This window comes from Desmodus rotundus, chromosome 13 (genome assembly GCF_022682495.2).
Source record: "Desmodus rotundus isolate HL8 chromosome 13, HLdesRot8A.1, whole genome shotgun sequence".
NCBI classification, from domain to species: Eukaryota; Metazoa; Chordata; class Mammalia; order Chiroptera; family Phyllostomidae; genus Desmodus; species Desmodus rotundus.
The window spans coordinates 30,654,123-30,678,655 of NC_071399.1; the positions used below are offsets into that span (position 1 = coordinate 30,654,123).

A 24,533-nucleotide genomic window follows, 5' to 3' on the forward strand; every position below is an offset into this window, starting at 1 on the left:
TTTTGTGGTATGTAGGAGATGATAAATGCAGCATAAAAATAAGCAGAGAAAGATGATACAGTGTTCTAGGGGTGGGCAGGTTGGTGGGTCATAGGATTGTAATTTTAAACAGTGATTGGTGAAGGACATGAAGTGGGTGAGGGAGCCATGGGGAAATCTGGGACCTTTTTTGTTTTTCTTTTTTCTTTGTAATTCTCCCAGCACTGAAATATAAACAAATTTCACATACAGGTATGAAATTTCTACTACTGTTAATTGAGTGGCATGTGCTGGCTGAACACATTATAATATCTATCCTGCTAATTTTCTAGGTTGCCCTTTTTTGTCTACGTAAATTAAGTGATTCACAGTCACAGAGCATTCATAGATAATTTATAAATGAGATTTTTATTCAGATTTGCAGTGTATACTAAAGAGGCTACATCTTAAAACTAATTGCCGCCTTGGGACCTGTCAATTGTTCATTAGCCATGCAATGTAGAGATTTCTACTCCCTAACTCTGTCCCTGTGTTCTCATCCTATGTGGTGGCTGCCAGCCCCAAGTCACCATGCCTGCAGATAACCCTCATGGAGCAGGCCGTGTAAATGTCAGATCTGAACTTACATTTTAGAACTCCTCAGAAATAACATTACATTCTTGCTTTAGACTTAAAATTGTTTTAAATTGGTTTTGCTGAGGGTAGAAAGTTGCTTTTTTAGTAGGGATGTTAAGGGATTCTGGTTGAGATGAGGCTGTTAGGAGGTGTGTTCTGGAAAGAAAAAAAATAATTTTATGTCAGTCAACATTCATGAGGCTATGTATCCAGAATTAGGGAGTTCATATGCCCTAGTCTTGTGGGTCTGGGAATGCTAGTTCTCAGTAGTCAAGGCATTTAGGAACTGCTCTTAGAGGCATAAAAATGGACTCCACTTTGCTCAAGACTGATGGGGTCAATGAGCCAGGTGGGAAAGGAGCCAGCAGGAGCCAGTGGACCTGAGACACAGTTATTGTCCCCTCAGGCCTCCTTAAACCTGAGTTTTACCTAGAGAAGCTCCCAGGAAAATGGAAGCAACCAAACAACAAACAAAGCCCCAGCCCTGGCCAGTGGCTTAGTTGTTTGGAGCACCATCCCATATACCAAAAGGTTGAGGGTTCCCCATTCCCATTCAGGGTGCATACCTAGGTTGTGAGTTCACTACCACGTTGGGGTGGGTACAGGAGGCAGTCAGTTGATGCTTCTCTCTCACATCAATGTCTGATTTTCTCTTGTCTTTCTCTCAAATCAATAAACCTATCCTTGGATGAGAGTTAAAAAAAAAAAAAGTCCCAGAATGCGTTCTTCCTGGACTTTCATTCTTAGACATTTGAAACTAACTTTTTCCTCTGAGCTCTAAACAAAGTCATAAAATGGGGAGGTTTAGGCCTTTTTTTTAGGTCTTCTTGTTTGGGAGAGCCACCGCAGAAAGCAGGTGACTTCTGGGCCTCTCTCTTGGTCCTTTCTCTATCCTGATGAGAAGTCAGTGTGGAGGGGAGTAGGGTGGAAGGAAGCAGGAACTCTAGCTCATGAATGTTTGAACTTCAGTCAGGATGCAATGCCCTTGCCTAAGCTGTGGGTTAAGTTACTCCGTCATTTGTCTTCAAAGATATTGAAGAAGGAAATTTCAGTGATCCCGGTGTGCATCTGAACCTGCAACAGATCTGTTAGCCTTACTGCACTTCATTTTCATGCTGCTTCCCAGAAATGATGCTCAGATTTGAATAGGAACAGTCACTTAGAGGCATTTCCCCACAGATAATCTGCATCTCTAATGTAATGATCACTTTGCTATAAATTTCCTTAGAAAAAATAAGAAGTAAACTGGGTCAGGTCTTGTTTTGACTCCACAGATGTATGATGATGGAGAAACCGCTTAACTTTTTTGAGCCTCAGTTTCATAATCTGTAAAATAAGGACGGTTGTGTGTGCTTTGCAAGATAACAATGAAATAAATACAGGACAGGGCTAATGAAATAAGTTTTAGAATTGTGAAAGAGAAATCTCAGAAGTGATGGCTTGTAATGGTGAGTAGAGGGATGCATGCTGTGTGGGCTGGTCAAGTTTACAAGCAAACTAAAGCTGGATTTCTAATACCAAATAATCTAAACATAGTTTGGTTTTATAACAGAGATTGAATTAGAGAAGGTGGAAATACCTAGCTTTAGATCAATGGGAATGATCCAATAACTTTAAAAATCCATTTCAGATGGAATTGTGGAATGCCAGCCTGGACCCATAGGTGATCCGGGTCCTCCCGGAACTCCAGGGCACCGAGGATTGGCAGGCGAAGTTGGAGAGAAAGGTAAGAGATTAATTTTTTTTTAATGATAATTGTGTTTGGGGATGTAATATATGTCTATGTACTTACTGTCTTTGGGCGGATGATGTGTATTCTCCCTTTATTTGGGTCTCCCCTCTAAGTCCATTCTAGGATGTGTCTCTCTACAACTCTGCTGGTATTGTCCTATTGTTGGGATTTTAAGAGGCAGCGGTCACCTGGGAGGCAATGAGAAGACACGGCCCTGATGTCAGTTACTGCCCTTTACCCTCTCCATGGCTAGCAGGATAAACTCTCAGATTGATGCCTTACCTCGATTTTTTCAGTTCAAAGTTTGAGAGTTCCCTTCTCAAAGAAGGCACATCTTTCTTTCAAGCCAAATCATAAGTGCATAGAATGCTCACCACTCCTCCAAGCCATGTACACATAATCAGTGTGAGCAAACCTGCTGATGGACCAGCTGACTCCACCCAGAACTCTTAATTTTATCTTTATTCTTTTCAAGTGTTGCTATGACATCAACACAGGACACCTCAAATCCCTTCACGATCTTGGAAACATAGTGGACGATCACTGCACTAACAGTCCTAAACAAGGGATATTCTAGTATTTTGTCTTTTGGTACCCAGAGGGTAGAACAAATAGGAAGCTGCCCCCCAAATCTACCTAATTGTATACCATTTCTGTCTTTAGATTGTCAAGCATTTTTGCTCTTTAAAAGTCTAACATACAAATGCTTCATGGAGAATGGTTTCAGCTAAATCTTAGAATTTTGACAGCCGCACAGCTTACAGAACCTTTGATGGAAGTAGTCTTAGAAGTGATTGGGGCTAGGAGAGGGTGCCGCCACTAAGTGTCATTTCAGTGAATGAATCTTTCTAGTTACCAGGTATTTAGTACTTCCTGAGATGGACCGTGACATTTTATGACAGAGCCAATGGTCATAAGGTTTTTTGTACCGAGATTTTGTTTATCCACCTCCTGAATCCTAAGAGAAGCCTCTTTCTTCCTGTGTTGTCATACTCCTGCTAGAGAACCATCAGCCTGCCCAGACTGCGGTGTCAGTACCTCTCCCTGCCCACTTCTGGACTCACAAGGAGACATGCACGGAATTCCAGGGCACCCAGAATTTAGCTGGGCTGTTAGCACACTCGCACTTTTGTGTCTGTCCCACTGATGGGCTGCTGCTCTGCCCCTGCGAAGAACACAAAACGGAGCAGGGTTCCTTGCCCAGAGTTCAGGGACTTGAGGCTGCCTGCATCGGTCCTTTCTCTGCTCCTGACAATGGGCCTGCTGGAGAAGAGTGTGGGACAGCAGTGCCTGGGGCTAGGAGCACCCGTTAGAGTCAGGGCACAGTGGTGATACAGACCAGACTCTATGACTCCCAAGCATGGGCTTCTCCATGTTAGAACGTAGTGCACCCTGCTCTCTGTTAAACCCAATTTGTGCCTCGAAACCAGACATTTTAAGGTTTAGGACATAGGTATGTATCTAAGACACCTTAAGGCCTTTTAGCTTAACTTGAGAGTCAAGACACAAGATATTAAAATTTCCAAAGAAGGCATTTCCTTCCATTTTTCTGTGCTGTGGTCCCTCTACCTTTCCATTTCAGCGTAAGATCAGATACTTGTTCTTGCGTTTGTGGCTTCTTATTCTCAACTTGTCACATGGGTTTAAGTCCAGGAATTATATGCATGTACAGTTTGCTAACAAGACTAAAAACTGATGGGAAGTTTTAGAGTGAGACAAAATTATAGCCACTGAAACTTTTCAGGCTGATAGGCAAATTTGAGTTCTGGATCACATTTTCGTAATTCATTGAAAGTGCATCAGTGGTTACCCGGAAAGTGTGACCCATAACAGAGACACACTGTAGATTAACAGAGGTGTCTGGAGCAGGGGTTAGGTAACTGAGAAAACACACATTTGGCCCTGACTGGAATGGCTCAGTTGTCTGAGAATCGTCCTGCAAAGCGAAAGATCGCCAGTGTGATTGCCAGTCAGGGCACATGCCTGGGTTGCAGGTTCAGTCCCCGCTTGGGGCATGGACAAGAGGAATCTAATCGATGTTTTGCTCTCACATCAGTGTTTCTCTCTCACATTGTTGTTTCTATCCCTCTCTTTCTCCTTCCCTTCCCCTGTCTCTAAAAATAAAATCTTTAAAAAAAACACACACACACATTTGAATTTATCACTATTAAAGTGACGGTCTCCTTTGCCCTTTTCTATTCCGTCACTACACTGCAGAGACTTCTCTGTTCATGTATTATGTAAATACCTGTGTGTTTTCCTTTTTTAGGTCAAAAAGGAGACAGTTGCCTTGTCTGTGACACAGCAGGACTTCGTGGACCCCCTGGGCCCCAGGGACCCCCAGGAGAAACAGGTAAGACCCTAACTGTGAAAGGGACCATGTCCAAATTTGCTTCAATAGGTTTGAACCTTCACAGTGAAAGTATCTTACTCTGTGAGAGACCTAATTTTCTATATTCAAAACTAAAGCATAAAAATGAGAATGTTATGCCATACTTTCAGGATTTGTCCACTTGGTTTGAAATTATCAAGATGGCCTATAAATTCAGTGTCATTAAAACGTCCTAAAAATGGATATCCTTAAAAAGGATAGCAACATATGGTTTACTCAGCTGTGTAAATTTTATTATCTCAAACAAAGTTAACTGGATGTTTTTGCTTGAAGTGGTCTGGGGAGGGGAGGGGGACTTGTAGCCATCCTACCTCAGTGTGACTTGCATGCATTTGGGGTCACTTTGTCCTTTCTGAGCCCATCTGGAGCATTTTCATTATTATTTTCTTGAGATTCTTCAAACATTGTCCATTTTGTGCTTTGAAGCTTTATTTTGGTACTTTTGAATCTTGAAAAAATTATAAAGCTTTTAATTATTAGAAAGTGCCTCATCAATAATGTGCTACAATTTTTTTCTCTGTCTCTTCTGAAAGGTTTCCCAGGACAGCCAGGGGCCAAGGGTGAAAAAGGTTTACCTGGCAGGGATGGTCTAGAAGGATTGCCCGTAAGTAAGCCTGTCTGAGTTCATTCCTTATTAGAAGTTGCCACCACGCAAACTAACTAAGGTGTATATTTTTGCATTTGCAATACAGCTTCTGCCTTATCTGGGAGCTGGTAAAAGTATCTCTTTGTCCAGCAGTCTGGAATTACTCCCTGTGTCCTGCCTCACTCATTCACCTGAGAATGAGCAGGACTGCTGGAATCCAGAACCTGCATCTTAACTGCCTTTCTTCTCACCTGGTTAGAATTCAGTTTGCCACTTACCTGTGTGTCCAGGTGCAGCCAAGTGCTGGTGTGTCACCTCCCCACAGGATCTCTGGGACGTCTTGAAACAAATGGTGTCACCAAGAGTCACTTCTTAGCAGCTACACTGTTGAGTTGAATTGTCCTTCTGCACAGTCATTGCTTATTATACCAGATGATCTAAAGGCCTACATTCATGGATAAGTTCAGCATCAACTGTTCCTAGGGAGAGAGGGAGGAGTACTGACCTGTTTCCTCCTAGGAATTTAAAATATTTTATTTCTTCTTCACCTACCTGTCACCAACCTTTATTGTAAAGATGCTTTTTCATATCTGTAAATGAAATATCTCGATCATAAGGACATGAAACCTTTCAGTTAATCAAAATACCAGCTTCTTAACTTTTCTACTTCATTTTGAAAGAAGCCACTGAATAGAATAGCAATAACCTTAAATATTGAAGTACATTATTTTATTCTGTATAATCAGCTCAATATCTAAAGCTTTTAAATCTTAGGATATTGTCCTCATATTTTCTTGGTTCTTGTAAGTTCTGTAAGTGTTAGCTGGTTTCTACAATTACTTTCAATCCCTCTTTCCTTTTCTTCCTTTGTCATAAATGGAACCTCAAATCTTTAGCATTATTCTCTTTTGTTGTAGCTCTTTAACATTTATATTTTTAAGAATATTACTGGATGCTTCTATAAAGGTGGGTCAGGGCAAAAACAAGTTGAAATGGGAATGAAACAGCTGGAATTCAGCATTGATTTTTCTCCTTTTGAAGTTACATCCTGAGATCCTGCTTCCCAGCACTTCCTTGGGCCTGGGGAGATAAGTTAGAAGTTGCAATTGTTTAAAATATTTCTAAATGGATTAGAAGTTCACATAGCTGGGAAGCCCTGCCTGTGGTAGTGATCAAAGACGGAAGAACTTTGAAGGAGGCAAGAAAGGATGCTTTTAACCTCTGGACAGAGCCTTTATCTACTTGGCCTTTCTGGGACCCTTCCTGCTGCCACTGTGCCTGAAACCCAGTCTAGACACCCATTTCTCCAGCTTCAAATCTAATAAAAATGGATAAAGAGGAAGGAGATGAGAGAGAAGGATAGTTGAGTAGAAGTCATGATAAAGAAGAAAGTAAAACATACAACAAAAATTTTAATTTCCATCAAGAACTGCTTTCTCTAGACGGAAAAATGTCTAAAAATTGTTTTATAGGTAAATAAGTTAATTGAGAAGATAGTAATTTTCCTTTTATTTGAAGCTCTATCATGGCTACATGGTTTAACTAGCTCAGAAGTGTAGTTCTCTTATTTCAAATTTAGCCGGAGGATAAAGGGGGTATCCAGGAACCTGTGGAGCATAGCAGAAAGTAGTTTAAATGAACTATAAAAAGGAAAATATTTTAAATGAAAAAGCGAAGTGCTCTGATTTTTCATTTGATTTAGGTAGCAGTTCTGTGACATGTCCTTTTGAAAGCCGAGTGTTTGATTTTTGGAAAGAAGGACAGATCACAAGAGTCTGGTTCCTGACCGATGTTGAAGCCCAAGGTGCCTGAGCAGGTTCTGCGGTTGTTGAGAGTAGATAATTGAAATGAACTCCTCCCGGCTTTTCCCACAGTGGCAGACCTTTTAGAAGCAGACCATATAGTTGTTGGATCTCCTCTGATTTCTGTAGTCAGTGCTAAGTTTTCAAGGCAGTATTTGATTCCTCAGTATTTATCTTAGGGGATGTGGATCAAAAGACCTTTGAATTGTTTAGGATTAAGTTCTATGGCAGAATAACTCCATGAGATATCATAAGGTCATAAATGTCCCTTTTCAAAAAAAAATCTAGATTTCTCCTTCGAATGATAGCCGACAAGGTCATCGTTATTAAAATAAGAAATTATGTTTTCTCACGCTGTGCTCACAGTATTAGAAAACTTTATATTTCCAGTCTGTGAATAATCACCATAAAATAACATAATGATGCTTCCCGGTTGAGAAAAATATACATTGGTAATATCTTGCATTGGTATTTATTTTTTGTTGGTGAATATTGCCAGATCAACATATGCTTCCCCCAGTATCACCCTAGTTGCAGACGTTAAGGTCACAAAGATAGAAAGCTTTGGTCCTGTCCCCAAAGCCCTGAAAGACTAGTATAAAGTCAGGCATGCAAGCAGAAGTTCCTGATAAAGCAGTTTTTATAATGAGAATTGTATACTACACCATGGAAATATGGGAGAAAGCAGCCTATACCTATAAGGAAAGGCTTCATCGAGGAGTCTAATTTTAGCTGAGATTTAAAGATGTGTTGGAGCTAATATTAACCCAAGGGAAAAAGCTACAGAATACCACAATACCTTTCAATTAAATACTGAATTTTCCTTTTCCTTCTGCTACACTTTCTGGCAGGTGGCTGGTAGAGATAACATGTTGCCATTCTTGGGACAAGAGCAGATAGGTTGGGCATCTCCTACCTTTCCCAAGTAGTTCTAAGTGAAGTCCTCTGTTGCAAGGGGCCAGCTCCAGCCAGCTGCATCTGTCCAGGAGAACTTTCTGCCATGATACAAGTGTTCTCTGTCTGGACTGTCCAATTTGGTAACCACTGGTCAGTGGTGGCTACTGAGTCCGTGAAGTGGTGGCTAGTGTGACTAAGTAGCTGAAGTTTTAATGTTATTTAATTTAATTTTTTAAATAGTATTGGACAGTACAGACTTGTTGCTGACTCTCCAGGCTTCTGGATGCATGCTAGATGGTGTTGGTTGTACATCTGAGACAGTGTAAGTGTGCCGTGTTTGGTATAGAAAGAACAGCTGCTCCCATTCCTTAGCTAGCAGTTTCAGCCCTTAGGAAGCAGTATGGGCAGGAAAATAATTCAGCCCATTTAGGTTAGTCCCAAAATGACCACTCATTTGGCTTGAGCAGGCCTCTGGACCTCTGCAAGCCTTGCTTTCCCATTTGTGTAATAGGCAGCTTTATGAGATTACAGCTAATTCTTCAGAGCCCATGTGGTGTGGGGCTAAAGTACAGGCTTTGCAACCAGAAGTTAGCTCTTTCTGACTGTGTTGTCTTGGATATATTACCGAACGTCTTTAAGTATTTGCCCCCTTATCTCTAAATGGTGCCTTTAATATTTTCCCTGCAGAGTTGGCATAAGAATCAGAGATGATATACAAGTGATTGGGACACATAGTAGGCACGTAATAAATAATAGCCATTTCTTAAATCTAAAGATTGTATGCATTTTGGCATGTCTTTTGTCTTCTAGCCCCTTCCTTTGAGAAGTTCATATGACACATCCACGCTAAGGTGTGTGTACGTGTGTGATTCCCATACATCCAAGAACCGTTGGAGAGGGAGCTTACAAAAGACATTTCAAATTAAATAAATTATGCAAGAGTGTAAATTCTGCCTACTCAGCAGGGAAGCGAAAGAAATTTTTTTTTTTTTTTGTCAAGCCTAAGAGAACAAGTAAGGGAGACAATTATTTGAAACCTTGGCCATTTTCCTTGTGAACCCCAATTCTCAGAGTGGCTGAAGGTGAAGCTATCTATGGGTGTGGGCATTCCTTGAGGACTTAACTTCCCAGGGACTGAAAAATGTTCTAGTATTTGTATCTTGGGAAAGCCAACTCTGTTCTGCTGACTGCTCAAAGTAATTTTAGAGTTGGCCCAGTGCTCACTCCCCAGAGTTTCCTGTCTCTCTGGTACCCTGGAAATCCTTATCTCTTCCGGAATTTGGAGTGTAAGCATAAAAGGAAACCTGTACAATTTCAATCATGACTAGACTTAGAGAAAACATGGCTCTTCCCAGCCCTTGTTGACTTCACCCTCTGCGTCTTGAAGCCATTGCTTCAAGTTATACATTCAGTGCCTTCCGACAGTTACTAAAATGTTCTTGTGGATGTTTAACAGTTGTAATGGACCAGTGAGTTATGTAAGAATCATTCTACAGGCCAGGTACCCAGTGCCACACCATTATTCCCCCTGTTCTAGTCCAATCTCTATTTAGAATAAGTAAAAAGATAATGTTTTTAAGGTGTTTTTACAAAAAGTGAGGTCAGACCAGGCCTCATCACATGGCTCTGAGAGAATAAATGAGGAGAGCTAAACACATTCTCGTTTTTCAAGGAGGTGTGTTACCAATCTCATTGCTGACTGTGAGATCCGTCATGCTGGTTTGCTCTATGGGTGAATGTCTTCAGTGGTGTCATAAAGTTTTGTTCTTGTAGGGCCCTCAAGGTACACCAGGGCTGATGGGCCAGCCAGGAGCCAAGGGAGAGCCTGGTGAGATTTACTACGACGTTCAACTCAAAGGTGACAAAGGAGACCCAGGTTTCCCAGGACAACCTGGTATACCAGGCAGAGCAGGGGCTCCTGGAAGAGATGGCCATCCAGGTCTGCCCGGCCCCAAAGGCTCCCCGGTATGTGTATTTCCAGACTTTGAACATGGACTTTACAAACAGGTCTGCAAAAAAACAAAGAAATGAATAATTATCTCTTAAATGGGAATTGTTACTTTTCACTTAAATGATAATTATTGTAAATGACCTTGTTTCATGGTTCATAGGCACACTCAAGTTATAAACCTGTGCTGATGGTGCTAATGGTGCTGACTCGGCCATTAGATGATAGTGGATCAGTGTCTTCTGATGTATCGGGGGAACTGAAAAGACTTTCTTATGTCAGAAGGGTGGTGAAATTTCAAGTTATTGGGGGTCAAGTCATCCTTTAAAAGAAGGTACCAGATATAAATACCTCACTCTTTGAAGTGTCTTCTTATGTAGGATAAGGGAGGGAGGATGGCTGCTCCTCTTAGGAGAAGCTTAGAGAAGCAACTGCTGATTTAACTTAGTAACTCCAAGTTGACCTTTGTAGGAGGGTAGTAGTAAATAAATAGCATAAACCAGTTAAGCCCTGGTAGTTATTTACTCCAGAGTGTGGAAAAATGTGATGTGGACAGGAGTGTTGGTATGTCTGCCGATAGCGTTTCTTTTCCTCTTTTCACATCAGGGTTTAATAGGATTAAAAGGAGACCGTGGCCCCCCAGGAGGGGTTGGATTTCCCGGCAGTCGTGGTGACATCGGCCCTCCTGGGCCTCCAGGGTATGGACCAATAGGCCCTGTTGGTGACAAAGGACAAGCAGGCCTTCCAGGAAATCCTGGATCCCCAGGCCAGCCAGGTGAGGCCGGAGGACTTAAGGTGCAGCACGAAGATGACAAGGGTCGTGAGATTCGGTGGCGAGGGTTTGGTTTCAGTTCTAGGGGTGCTGTGGGAAGGCCCTTCTTTGGCCTTTTTGTACCTTTGTTTGTATATAAAATGGGCCAGGTACTATGTAGGGTCTGGCTGAAAAGAATCTAAATAGATAGATGATTTTTTTAATAATAAATATATAGCATATACCAGCTAAGGTCATCCTTTTCTGTGGAAGTGATTCCATCATAATCCCATTATTTTCTCATCTATTTGCTGTGTTTCCCTCACGCATTGTCCATTTTGGCTTCTGGGTATCCCATGCAATGTACTCTCCACATCTCCTTTGATAGGCCCCTTCCTGTTGACTAATTCCACTATAGTGTCAACTTCCCTATTGACATTTAATTGTATGTTGGTTTCAGTCATTTGCTTTTTTTTTTTTTTTTTTTTTCCTGTGATGGTATGTGCCAAGCACGATGCTAAGTGGTGATCAGAGAGTGTTAAGCAAGACAGACTTGGCCCTGGCCTCCTGAGCTCACTGTCCAGGCTTTGGCAGAGAATGTGGAGAAATGATTGTGTGAGGGTGTCCCACAAGCATTCTCTATTATAGCCTTATCATCAGTGACATAAGTGCACAAGGGGAAGCTCCAGGCCTGGCACACACTAGGCTCCCAATAAGTCATTAGATGAATAGGAGATTCAGGGTATAAATGGAACACTCATATCTTTCTCTAGAAAATCCTGGAATGAGAGAGTAGAGGCCAGGAATAGCTTGGATATAGAGGAGAAAAGGAAGTGTGCGTTCCTAAGACATGTTTTAAAAGCTGTAAAAAATGAATGAAAGGAGTTTGGGTAATTAAAATTGTGTCACTAGTAAATGTTGAAAAACATTAACTAAGTAGCTGGATAATCAAATATCCAACCAAAACTCTGTAGAAGCAATTATATTAGGGCCTTCTTGCTCACAGATTTGCTAATTCTGTCACCAGTCATATATCTAAGCCAAGTTTTATCAATTCCTGTGCCCATTGGGAACTATTACTTCCTTATTAAGACATAGTGTAAAGTTCATAAGCACTCTGATGCCAGGAAATATTAGCCAGTCTTTGATGGAAGTCCAAGTTTAGCGTTCCAACATATCAATTATTATTATAACTCTCATTGTTTGTGAGAACCTTGACTATTTAGCACCAAGTTATGACTCCACTGATAATTATTCTGTGTGTAGCAAGAAATGTCTCTTTTTTGACTCCTTTGGGGGCAGAGAAATACTGGATTTGACTCAGAAAGACCCCCAGTCTTGGAAAAGAGACCTCTGATCACTTCTCTTCAGCTCCTGATTCCACAATCAGCATACTAAGTGTTCTTTGTACTTGTGGGATCTGAAAGCTTGCAGAGCTATAAAAAGAAATCACCTTCTTTGCCAGAAACTACCATCAGAAAAACCCACTGGGGCACATACAGATGCATCCTGGCAGGATGGGGAAGGGAAGAAGGTTCCTGAAGGAGGCGTTGTTGACAGTGCTGTTGATCTTTGTCCACATTGTAGAGTTTCCTTCCACCCGGACTCAGTCAGTTTTTGGATTAGAAACCCGACCTTCCTTGATCTGCCAGAACTCTGTTTACTCTAGTGATTGTAAAAGCCTCATTCTCAGGGGTAGAACTGATAGCAAATACGTGTTGGGATCAGTTGATAGGTATTTCCCACAATCTGTAGCTGAAGAATATGTTGGCTGTTATTGGGAGACCCTATGTTATCTTGAATTCTTATAAGGTTTGTGAAAATTCAATGTGCACATTCCTAGAGATGAGCCCTTTGTTCCTTTCTTAATAACTAAATCCTGCCACCCAGCGGATCTCCTAGGTGCGAACGTCCCTGGGCCTGGGCTGGCACTGCCTAGCTTGTGGTGATCAAGACAGCACGTGACTGTCCAGCTGCGTGGTTACCACTAATGCACAATCACCCATTTCACATGTTGTGAAGACAGGTTAGCACTAGATGAACATAATTTAGGTTGGTCTCAAAGCAACTCAGAATTAGTGCTGGCTGAGAAATTGAGAGAGTACAGTAAAAGTGTTTTGACTTTTTGAGACAAGACTACTTCAGAGGTTACCCAGGGCCACCTCACCTTGTCATGGTAGATTTTTCAGCTTTTCATGACTCTTATTTTGGAATATTAAGGAATTCTTCCATCAAACCAATCTAGATCACTTTGGACATAATTTTTGCAGTGAGGGGGAACACCATGGAGGATTCTAGAAAAGTAGAGGGAGGAGAGAGAGGTGTTTATCCAGGTACACAAAGTAGGTTCAGAGGATGTGATGCTGTGTCCCATACTATGTCCTTGATCTTTTTTTCCCAGGTCTCAGGGGTGAAGCAGGAAGAGTCATGCCTTTACCTGGTCCTCCTGGAGCAGACGGACTTCCAGGTTCCCCAGGTTTCCAAGGACCTCAAGGTATGTTTAAAGTTCTCCTTCACCTGGAGATAGAATTGGAACATTCTCAGGTTTTTCTCACGCTGACCATTGGTCTTGCCCACAACAGGTGATCGAGGTTTCCCTGGAACCCCGGGAAGGCCTGGCCTCCCAGGAGAGAGGGGTGCTGTCGGCCAGCCGGGGATTGGATTCCCAGGACCTCCAGGCCCCAAAGGTAAACTGGCAGGATGAGCCCAACGATGAGTGGGCCCCGCTGGTGGCCTTCATCTCCTGGCTGATTAGCAGCAATAACTGTGGTCTCTCTGTTCATCTTTACTTGAATTTTATGAGAACGAGAGGCAATAAACCTGAACATACTATGCGAGTTAGTGACCGTGCAGTTAAGGGAAGGTTTGCCAATGAGCTGTATGATGTGAAGGATGGTGATTTCAGTCAATAAGGCCACGAGTGAAATGGTGCCTGCCAGCAGAGTGGTTTGGTTGGCAAAGAGTTGGAGCATTAGGGGACTGGAAGCTGCCCAGGGAGCTGGTAGATGCTATATCTGTTTAAACCCACCCTGAGGGAGTTGCCTGTCATCAGTGATGGAAAGACACAGCCAGCTGGGGTCTACACCAGACTATGTTTGGAAGTCAGAAGGAAGGTCAAGGACAAGGTGTGCAGGAATGAGGAGGGGGCTTCATTCTTGGGGGCAAGGCCTCTATACTGTGGGGTCAGCATCCCCACAAGGTACTGACATTTTAGAACCAGTACTTCTTTCTGAAAATTGTAAGGAAGTAAAGAGGACCATTTGTGTTTCTTATTCGACTAGTCCTCCAGGTAGACCCTGTTGTATGGACTTGCCGTTCCGAACATGGTCTAGGACTGTGAAGGCACTCTGAGCGATAATGGGGTGTCTCTTTCCCATTTGGGTGGCATCCTGACCCCAATTTTATTGGCCACTTGTCCAGTTTAGAGACTTCTCATATCTCCTGGCTTCTTATCTAGAGGTGTGTGTCACATCCACTGTCAAGGTTGTAGGCTTTCATGCTTGGAGAACGGGAGACAGCAGCCTGTTTCCTCCAGGAGCCGTATACTGCCTGTCAGAGCAGAAGGCCCTTGGTGACTCTCCAAGTTCCTGGGGGACAACGTGTAGGCCTTCTGCATGTTTGTGATCCCCACTGTATTCCATAGGAGAGCCATACCATTGCCATCATGACAGGTAGAGTTTAGCTGATAAATGTCTCGTTAATTAGAGGCAATTTGCCCATATCTCATGAAGCTGGTTGGAGATGCAGATGCTGGTGGTGGTTAGGTCCACTCCCTGTAAAGGTCTTTTTGCACAGTAGCCCCGCAGCAGGTGATTCAGGTTTGTGCTTCTGCAAATTTACAAATAACTGTATGTTATAGAACTTCATGTCCCACAGGAGGATGTAAACCAGAGTCTTATATTTCACTGCACAGCTATCAGAAAGCCTGTCAGAACCTTCAGGTCAGGACCCAGTGTCTAAAAGTCACCACGTACCTCCAGTGTGGTGCAGCTTTATTTGAGAACCAATGGTCTAAGGCTGCACTTCTTAAACTTTAGCATGTCCATGAGTCATGAGGGGTTTTGTGAAAGTGGGGGTCACTTTCTGTAGATCAGGGCTGGATTTCTAGCAGGGCGACAGTGATGTTCGTGACCCATGGCCACACTTACTTGGAGTAATAGGAGTCTAAAGTGCCATTTTTAGTTTGCCAATGCCAGGGAGTTTGTCTTTTTGGTGGGGAGTAGAACAGGAAAGAGAATTTCAAAAGTGAGTAGAAGAAGAGGATAGGATGGGGATTAGTGTGAGAGACAAAGAGGAGGGGGCTGTGGGCATTGAGACTGGTCCATGGCCCGTGAGCTGCCCCAGGTGGCACTGGTGGCACCACTGTGACCAGGATGGTCTCATCTTTCTCCTAGAACCACCTCATTAGGGCTTTCTTGTTGGTGGTCATCTCAAATCAGTTCAGTCACTTTTGAGCAAGTGTAAAAGAAGTGAAGAAAGTGGGAAATAGCATTATTACATTATTATTTTGTTTCTTCAAAATAGGTGTTGATGGCATACCCGGAGATGTGGGACTTCCTGGGAATCCAGGTCGCCCAGGACCTAATGGCTTACCTGGCAACCCAGGTTTACCTGGCCAAAAGGTGGGTGCTGAGTATTTTCTAGATTGCTGTGCCCTCAATCCTTTGTGATTAATTGGACACATAAAATGTGGGTTAGTAATCTCACAGGATACATGGGATCAGCATGTTCTGTTTTTTAATGAAATAGCATAGAATGGAAAATAACCAAAGTACATAGCACATGGTAGGAAATGTTTTGGGGAGAATCATTTGTTTCAGCTTTATGAGTGTGTTCTTGCTTGTGTCTATATTAGATCTCAAAGTACAGTGTCTGTCTTATTATGAGTGGCAGAAGAAAGTTGTTTAAAAGCCACTGTCCTATAAGATGTACTAGCCCCCTAGGAGGGTCTAGAATAGGGTTTCTTAGCCTCTGTGCTATTGACTGGCTGGTCCAGTGATTCTTTGTGGTGGGGGCTGCCTTGAACACTTGGGGTCTTTAGCAGGCTCCTCTGTGACCTCTAACCCCAGGTACTGAAGGAGCACACCACACCTACCCCCAGTTGTGACTACCAAAAATATCTCTGGACACTACCAAATGTCATTAGGTGGGGCAAAACGGACCTGGTTGGGAGTCCCTGGGCTCATGTGACACTTCAGGACTCTCCTTGCCCTCAAACTTCCTTCTGACTACTTACTGATAGTTGAAATTCTGCTCAGGAAGTGTAGGTGACTGAAGAAGGGAAGTGAAATTGTCAGAAGGCATCAGTCCTAAAAGGGAGAAAGGCCCAAGGGCAATCCCTTGCCACCTAGAACTAGGCTGGCCTGTTTCCTTTCTGTTGGGGAGGGCTGGTAAAGCTGTGGGGGTCTGACAGGTGTATGCAGAGCCAGCTGTGCCTCAGTGACCCTGGGGAAGCTCCTTCCTGGGAAACACCTAACTTCATGGTGTCCCTGCTCCATGTGGCTAAGACATAATAGAAGCCTTCGGAAATCTCTCTTCATACAACACTCCTAACCTGCAGTTGATTTGAAAAATTAGTCAGCAGTGGTGGCTGGTGGATCACCTTAAACATGTGAGACTCGTGCATTAGTAAATGCTAACTGGACTTGGAATTAAAGATTTGGTTCATGACTTAAATTATTGTGTTTCCTCAAAAATCCCTTGCATTGAGTTTCTGCTGTTTTGCAAATTTCCTGCTGGGATGTGTAGAGAAGTCACCAATTCCCCCTCCTGTCCAAAGAGTACTCATCTGGAAGTTGTCACCTACAGTGGACACCAGAGGGGCACTGTGACGGATGTAATGTCCTCCTACTGCTTCACACAGCCGATATCAGCGCCTATTTTAGAGCTGTTTTGAAAGCACTCACAGGCCCTCAAGATATTTTCTTTATTTATAATTATACGTATTTGTCAAAGTCCTTTGACTCCTGAAATAGTTTTAAATGTTTAATTTGATGTGAAAGCCTTCAGTGAAGCAAATACTACATAATGGTGTCCTGTTTGTTTGAGTCCTGGAACTTTCCCGCTTCTTAAGAAAATATCAATTAGCTGGCCACCCATCACATTAGGCCTTTTGTCCATTATTTAGAGTCAGCTCTTCACAGACTCATGGTAGCAGAGTCTGGGGTCCAGGAGACCGGGGTGGAAATCATGCCTTTGTGATGTTGGTCAAGTCATTCAACTGTGGGGTCTTTGACTCTCCTCCTTTGTAAAATGAAAACAATAAAACTTGCCTACCTTTTTGCCTTGTAGTGAGATTGAAAGGGAATAGTAGGTATGAGGCAGCTTTGCAAACTGAAGGGGATTGGACAGATGTTAGTAAATGCATTGCAGTATCAGTGAACAGTCTGCGCTTGAGCTCTTCTCTTGGTTTGATAAAATGATGGACTTTCCTGGTCAACTTGCTTCTCTGTGCTTTGGGGACTTCTAGGGAGAGCCTGGAGTTGGTCTGCCAGGACTCAAAGGATTGCCAGGTCTTCCAGGCATTCCCGGCACACCTGGGGAGAAGGGAAGCATCGGGGGACCAGGCATTCCTGGAGAGCATGGAGCAATCGGGCCCCCCGGCCTTCAGGGAAGCAGAGGTAACTTCTAACAAATAAATCTAGACTGTGGCAAAGACAGGGTTTGTTTGTTTTGTGTCCCCAGAGCACCTCTTAGGTTCTCAGTAAGTATTTGGTGAATGATGAAAATCCTAGAAGGCCTAGAGCATGTGGTTTTCTGTTGTTGCGGCTTCTTGTGTAAGTAGGTAGCACATGCTGTGAGACATGCTGTGGTCCCCATGCAGTTTATTCACAATTTCTTCCCCATCCAGGTGACCCAGGACCTCCTGGATTGCAAGGTCCCAAAGGAGCCCCAGGAGTCCCTGGAATAGGTCCCCCTGGAGTGATGGGCCCCCCTGGAAGACAGGGACAACCAGGGTCATCAGGTGAGCTGACATTCTTGCAGAATTATTTCTTCTCTAAATCATATTTATAACGGGATAGGAGCTGATGCTGGAGTCTCCATGAAGGGGAGATTAGCAGAATCTGTGACTAAAAACGGGAAAAGTAAATTCTGTTTTGTGGAAATAAGTTTGACTGTTTGCTTAAATGCAGGTGTCTTCCTTTTCCTCCCACTGGGCATGGTTTACGTGCCAGTCCCCTTTATTGTATAGTCAATAACGTTTTCAAATTCAAAATGGTGTGTGTGTCTTTTCTTTCCACAGAAGGGTTAATGAGTTGTGGATGACTTAAACTGAGAAGCTTCATTTGCCTTTAATAATCATTCTAGAACTAAGACGGTGATGGTGGTATATGGCAAGACAATCAGTGAAAAGCAGTTGAAGAGCAGCTAGTCTTAGTTCCGCATACTGCGGAGAGGCTGGGGGAGAGAATGGGAGTTACTCCTGCTGGCAGAAAGGAGGGACTTGTCTTGGGACATTATTTATGCATTGACTGCCTCAGTGGCCCCAAACACCACTATCTGGGAAGGTGACAGCCATCTCAACCCCCTAATGTGGGCAGGTTCACATACTTTCTTCAGAACGTAACAGTTAAAGCCAGTAAAAGGCACTGCAGACCACTCTAAATTCTGATAACAGTTATTTTGTTCTTCACCAACTTTCAGGCCCTCCTGGAGTGAAAGGAGAGAAAGGCTTCCCTGGATTCCCAGGCCTGGACATGCCGGGCCCCAAAGGAGATAAGGGGAGTCAAGGGCTCCCCGGTCTAAAGGGACAGTCAGGGCCTCCTGGTTTTCCTGGACAGCAGGGGGCACCAGGACTTCCTGGGGTTCAAGGTAAATGATTTGTGAACTCCTGCTGAGGCGACACCTTACCTTGTCTTGTTCATGACCCTTAACATCTGCCATCAGTGTTCACAGTCCTTCCATCTGGCCACAGGTCTCAAGGGAGAGATGGGCGTCATGGGGACCCCCGGACAGCCTGGTTCTCCAGGACGAGTGGGCCTGCCAGGATTGCCGGGTGAAAAAGGTAGGGATCTGGTTAACTCCAGAAAAGCCTGTCTTATGTCTGTGTCTTGGTGCCTCTTGGAAAATTCTTGAATGTTTTTAGATCACATTTCATTTCAAGAGCCAAAGGAAAGAAGTTAAGATCAAGCAAGCACCTGGAGGATTTCTCTTCCAGTAGGAATTCATGGTGCACGTGTGTGTGCAGTTGAAGGCCGTGCTCTGCCAACCTATCAGAGAAGCAGGTTTCAGGTTGTCCTTATTGGCACAGTTGAGATTCCTTTTTTTTTCCTGAGAAATGGTGGAATCTTCAGTCATGCAAGGTCACAGGAATGGAATCCTTAGAATTAAATTAACAAATTGGGCAAACTTATAAGTCTTAATCTTTATTTCTTATTATTTAAAATAAGTCCAAAATAATTTTCTTTAAAAAAGAAATTGACTTTGAATGTGAGGTATGAAAATGGTGATTTGTTTATTAGTAGAACAGTAAAATTCCCATTCTATTATTTTGCATAGGATTGAGAGGCACCATGAACAGTAGTGATAAAGGTATTTAAGGAGAGAAAATCTAAATTATTTAAACTAATAAGCAAAATCACATACATTACAATTGTTAGCAAATAATTCTAAAAAATGGCTTTATTGTTCATTTACCTGCAGTCAGATTCTTCTAGGTAACTCAGACATTTACCATTTAATGCAATTTTTGGACAGTCTATTCTTTATACTTTATCAGTTATTTCTACTAGAAAGAATGTCACACTTTGTCAGTGCCTCTTAGACATTTGGCCACATCACACTATGTACCTTCTCTTTCTTCTGCAGGGGACCATGGCTTTCCAGGCTCTTCAGGACCCAGGGGAGACCCTGGATTCAAGGGGGAAAAAGGAGATATTGGTCTACCTGGCAAGCCTGGGTCCATGGATGAACTGCGCATGGACAGCATGAAGGGTCAGAAGGGAGAGCAAGGAGAAAAAGGTAACCTGGAGGAAGGTTTTAACACTGGAGATAGAACAACTTGTCTAATCAGTTGTTTGGTTCTCCACACAAAATATCAAACCAACCTGTTTCTGCTACACTGCCCTATTTTAAGTAGGCATGGGTCATCATTATTTGTGTGTGTATGTGTGTGTGTATATAGGACAAGTTGGACCAAGTGGTGATAAAGGAGCTCGAGGAGACCCTGGAACTCCAGGAGTGCCTGGAAAAGACGGCCAAGCAGGGCAACCTGGCCAGCCAGGTATGAAGTTGAGGTCAAGTTCACCATCATGGCAGGAGCTCATGCTGAGAAATGTTAACCAGCACATTTCATAGGTACCAACCTGTTTGGTTTTTCACTTTATTATTCTAGGACCTAAAGGTGATCCAGGCATAAGCGGAACCCCAGGTGCTCCAGGACTTCCTGGACCAAAAGGGTCGGTTGGTGGAATGGGCATGCCAGGTACGTTGGATTTAGAAAAGGAGTCTTTTGTCTGGCACATGTACATGCACAGCTGTGGGACAAGTCTACAGGATGGGATCCAGTGCACTGAGGACATAATCCAGGCAGTTGTGTCTTTTACACAAATGTACATCTTCAATTTTTTATGGACTCTTGCTTAGGGATGGATGGCATTTGGCTGACACTATAACATTGCTAAAAAACAAAAATCATAGTTGAATAACAAAACATGGACTGTACACCATCAACTTTCAATTATCTCCAAGCGATTATCCAGCTGGCTATTATTTCCCCAGGAGATGTTTATAGTTTCTATTCAGTTTTGTCAACACAAGAAGCTAATGCGTCTAAAGTCCTTTGATATTATTAGCTCAGCAGAATTCTTTGGGCCCCTCTGCCCCAGTCTCCTGAACTGGCCTCAACACTTGGCCATCAGCATTTGCTCCAATCACACCAACCAGACAGGAGGCACATGAGAGAAGGCAGAGAGCTCTGGACTCTGGGTTGGTATGGCTGCTAAGGCTTCTCAGAACTCGCCTAGGGAAGACGAAGTCAAGACAAGAGGCATCCAGGTTGCTGGTTACACTGGTTACACTTATTGTAAATAGGTTTGGCTGCCCACACACATTACGAAAACCAGTATACATGTACTCTTCATGGCCTGCCTCATGCCCCTCGCTTCTTTTGGATAATGAGAGCTGATTGTAGAATATAGAACATAAAAACCATTTCTTTTGTTGTGAAAGTAAGTATGCTAAGCAGTTAATGTAATTTCTCTCTTTATGAAATAATTGTCTTTAAAAGACAGGGGAGAGGTTTTTTCATGTGGCTTCAATGGGATTTGGGTGACAGACCTCTGCCAGGATGACTTAATGATGAATAAATAAAGAGATATGTATTCTTTTACCTTATTCTTGACTGTCATAGTGCTTTTTTATTTTTTAGATTTTATTTATTTATTTTTAGAGAGAGAGGAAGAGAAACATCGAACCCACAACCCAGGCTTATGTCCTGACTGGGAATTGAACTGGCAGCTTTTTGGTCTATGGGATGATGCCCAAAGGAGTCATACCAGTTGGGGGAGGTGCTTTTTTATTTTTAATATTAGCACCTGCTTGTCACACATTTAAGTGTCAATTGTTTGCATTTTTAGGAGTACCTGGAGAAAAAGGTGTGCCTGGAATTCCTGGCCCTCAGGGGCTCCCTGGCTCACCTGGGGAGAAAGGAACAAAAGGGGAGAAAGGGCAGGCAGGCCTACCTGGCATTGGAATTCCCGGACTGCCTGGGGCAAAGGTAACAGAACCCTGCATGGAAACCTCCCCTCCCATCCATCTAAGAGGAAATCCTTCATGAGAAAATTTTAGGAAGTATCTCATCACATTAAATGAATCATAACATAGAACAATTTCCCTCAATTTATTATAAGTTGCCTTTCCTCTCCACCTTTATTCACAACACCATCCCAAGGAAATCTGGAAACTTGTTGAGAGGCTAGGGCACCAAGTTCTTCCTGGAGGAAAAAAAGAGAGGGGAGGGTGAAGAGGAACATACGAAGTAGACACAGACAATTGGCTCTTTTGCTCTGGGTTTCCAGTTTTTCTTCTTTTCAGAGATGGACTTCGATTCTTTGGGTAGAAAGCTGGAAATAAACCCTGCAATGCAATATTTGTTGCACCAAAATGTATAGAATTTTTTAGAAAGCATCTACAGACCCATGTTCAAGAACAGATGTAAAATTAATGGACCTGATTTTTACTTACAGGGAGATCAAGGGTTAGCAGGTTTTCCAGGGAGTCCTGGAGAGAAGGGAGAAAAAGGAAGCAGTGGGCTCCCAGGCATGCCTGGGTCTCCAGGCCCCAAAGGATCACCAGGAAATGTTGGCTATCCAGGTAGGTGGGCTGGAGCCTTCCCCTGAGCTTGGGATTCAGAGATGACAAAGAAAAACTCAAAATCATGGACATTCTGGTATTTTGTTTTTTTCTTTAGGAAGCCCTGGGTTGCCTGGAGAAAAAGGTGACAGAGGCCCCCCGGGACTGGATGGCATTCCTGGCATCAAAGGAGAACCAGGTAGAGACTGCTTTTTAGAACACAGACTGGAGCTCCTGGAAAATTAGCCAAGGCAATGGCTAAGGATATGGGACATTAAAGCTCCCAGGGAGCTACCCTCACAAATAGCGAGTAGTGGGTGGGCCCAGCATGTCACTGGGTGACATCTAGATGACCAGAGGTCAGCTGGGCCCACCCCTTCACTTTTTGGATGAATAAACTGAGCCTGTGGGGATCTTACCGGGCCTTTTCAAGGTCTGGGCACTAGTTAGGAACTAGATTCAAAGTCTGTGAACTAGTTTTATAGCTAATTCCAATTGGTTCTAGAAGTAGTCTTACATGGGTTGGCAGGAGAGCTTGATGTACTTTCTCTCCACTTTCACCAGCATTTTGGGATCAGAGAGCAGTGATGTTGTTAGCAGTGTAGAAAGGATGTCAGGAATAAATTCAGGGATACCAGATGTGCTTGGGAATGTAGCATTTTTCATGCAGACCAGGGTGTTGTGAGAGTTTCCATGCCTAACTGACATGACCTTTCTCTTTGAGGTCTTCCTGGGCAGCCTGGCCCAACAGGCCCAGCCGGCCAGAAAGGTGAACCTGGCAGTGATGGAATTCCAGGGTCGGCAGGAGAGAAGGGTGAACCAGGTATGTCCAGCTGCCATTCCCTTCCGGAATGGGACTGTTCTCTGGAGTAAACAATCCCCCAGAGACTTACAGAGTTCCAAGTGCCCAGAGCTGGGTATAAAGGGACAGCTATACTTCGTTCTTGTAGCTGTTTAATCACCAGTGCGGGGAAGTGGAGTGGGCTCGGATGAGAAAAGGAGAAAGTGGGAAGGCGGTTATTTATTTATTTCACAAACACGTACGGAAATCTATCCTTGAAACTGCTTGAGCTCTCAGTGGTGAGAGAAGGAGACACACACAAAAAGCCCAGACCACTGCCTTCTCTGCCTGGTGTTTCCTTCTTTAGGGAAGTGGTCCTGGGAATATTTGCTGTTTCCTGAGTCTGCTTCTGTCACTGATGGCAGGGTGGTGGGGTTGGGAGGCAGATTGCAGCTTGGGCAAAAGTGCTAGCTGCAAGCTTGGAGGATAACAATTATGTACATACTTGTATGTAGCTAGAAGTTACCCTGGGTCAGGGGGATGGGAGGAAGAAGATACCATGGGGGAGGCTGTCAGGGGCATTTATTACTGTTAGTGTTGGCCTCTTTGTTAAGTTCATTTTTTCATTCTGTACTCTGTATGTTTATATTATGTACATTCACTTTCCTATAAAAAGAATTCTTAAAAAATGCCTCCACAGCTCCTTCCCCCCATTGTAATCTTCCCTGAAGCCTGTTACTCACACTGGTGGGCTACCCGGTGTCTGTTTCCCCAAATGTCTCTGGCTTTCCCTGCCTCCCTTGAGAATAGCTATTAGTTGGACGGTCATCTGAGAAAAGCCAATTTGTCACTCTCTAGCCAGTAGTAGGAAACAAGTTCTCATTTGTACAGATTGTTTCTGCTAAATGCCATAATGGTTCTGAGCTGAAGGGTACTTAGGAAAAAAGTACTAAATTATATGTATCCAGTCAAGGATATCTTAGGACAACTATAGGAATGTAATTTTACTCCCAAGGTGCAATTAACTAATTTTTGTATTTTGGAAATGGCATAGGGTGTTGGTACAAAGAGTTAGTACTGCTTTGTACTGTACCTGCAGATCAATTGTTTTAGAAAAGACGAACACTGCTTCTCACCCTCATCTTACAGGTGTACCTGCAAGAGGATTCCCAGGGTTTCCAGGGTCCAAAGGAGAGAAAGGTAACATTTGCTAAATGTGTTCTTCCTTTTCAACTCACCAGTGAAGCACATGGTACCTGCAGAACAGGGTGATCACTTTCAATGCAGCAGTTGGACATGGGTGATAGATGCTGGGTTTGAGACAATCTAACTGACATGTTCTACTGGCCGGTGGCAAACCACCGCACAGTGCACGGTTTGGATTCATTGCCTTGCGAAGCAAGGAGGGAGAAAGTCATAGGGAGGGGCTCTCTGGTCATTTTAGGTGATGACCCTATCTCCCTTTTTTCTAATCACCTTGAAATAATCCTAGAATTTTTGTATTTTACTGGCAAGTTCTGGGTAATATGTTTAAAACTAAACATGCAGGGCTTTTTCCTAAAAGCTCTTACTTGAAAAAAACCTTTTAAGACAGTTTTATTACCATTGACATACAATAAAGTGCACATATTTAAAATGTGTGATATGATGTCTTGCTATATGTATACACTCATGAAAATATCACCACATTCAATATAGTTAACACACCCTTCACCCCAAAAGTTTCCTGTGCTGCTTTATCATCCCCTCTCCTGCTTC

General features: G+C 43.2%; 1 protein-coding gene across 1 annotated transcript in view; it reads left to right on the top strand.

Moving 5' to 3' along the window:
- The window catches only part of COL4A1 (collagen type IV alpha 1 chain), a 152,021-nt gene that overhangs the window by 106,079 nt on the left and 21,409 nt on the right, over nucleotides 1-24,533 (top strand). Inside the window, exons 22-41 of the mRNA XM_053916317.1 lie at nucleotides 2,225-2,320; nucleotides 4,596-4,679; nucleotides 5,252-5,322; nucleotides 9,777-9,968; nucleotides 10,558-10,726; nucleotides 13,104-13,196; nucleotides 13,285-13,389; nucleotides 15,227-15,324; nucleotides 17,172-17,322; nucleotides 17,553-17,666; nucleotides 18,347-18,514; nucleotides 18,618-18,707; nucleotides 19,511-19,663; nucleotides 19,827-19,925; nucleotides 20,037-20,126; nucleotides 21,280-21,419; nucleotides 21,889-22,015; nucleotides 22,113-22,193; nucleotides 22,719-22,817; nucleotides 23,925-23,975. Of these exons, the coding sequence (XP_053772292.1) occupies nucleotides 2,225-2,320; nucleotides 4,596-4,679; nucleotides 5,252-5,322; nucleotides 9,777-9,968; nucleotides 10,558-10,726; nucleotides 13,104-13,196; nucleotides 13,285-13,389; nucleotides 15,227-15,324; nucleotides 17,172-17,322; nucleotides 17,553-17,666; nucleotides 18,347-18,514; nucleotides 18,618-18,707; nucleotides 19,511-19,663; nucleotides 19,827-19,925; nucleotides 20,037-20,126; nucleotides 21,280-21,419; nucleotides 21,889-22,015; nucleotides 22,113-22,193; nucleotides 22,719-22,817; nucleotides 23,925-23,975 (2,271 nt within the window). The remainder of the gene's footprint in view (nucleotides 1-2,224; nucleotides 2,321-4,595; nucleotides 4,680-5,251; nucleotides 5,323-9,776; nucleotides 9,969-10,557; nucleotides 10,727-13,103; nucleotides 13,197-13,284; nucleotides 13,390-15,226; nucleotides 15,325-17,171; nucleotides 17,323-17,552; nucleotides 17,667-18,346; nucleotides 18,515-18,617; nucleotides 18,708-19,510; nucleotides 19,664-19,826; nucleotides 19,926-20,036; nucleotides 20,127-21,279; nucleotides 21,420-21,888; nucleotides 22,016-22,112; nucleotides 22,194-22,718; nucleotides 22,818-23,924; nucleotides 23,976-24,533) is intronic.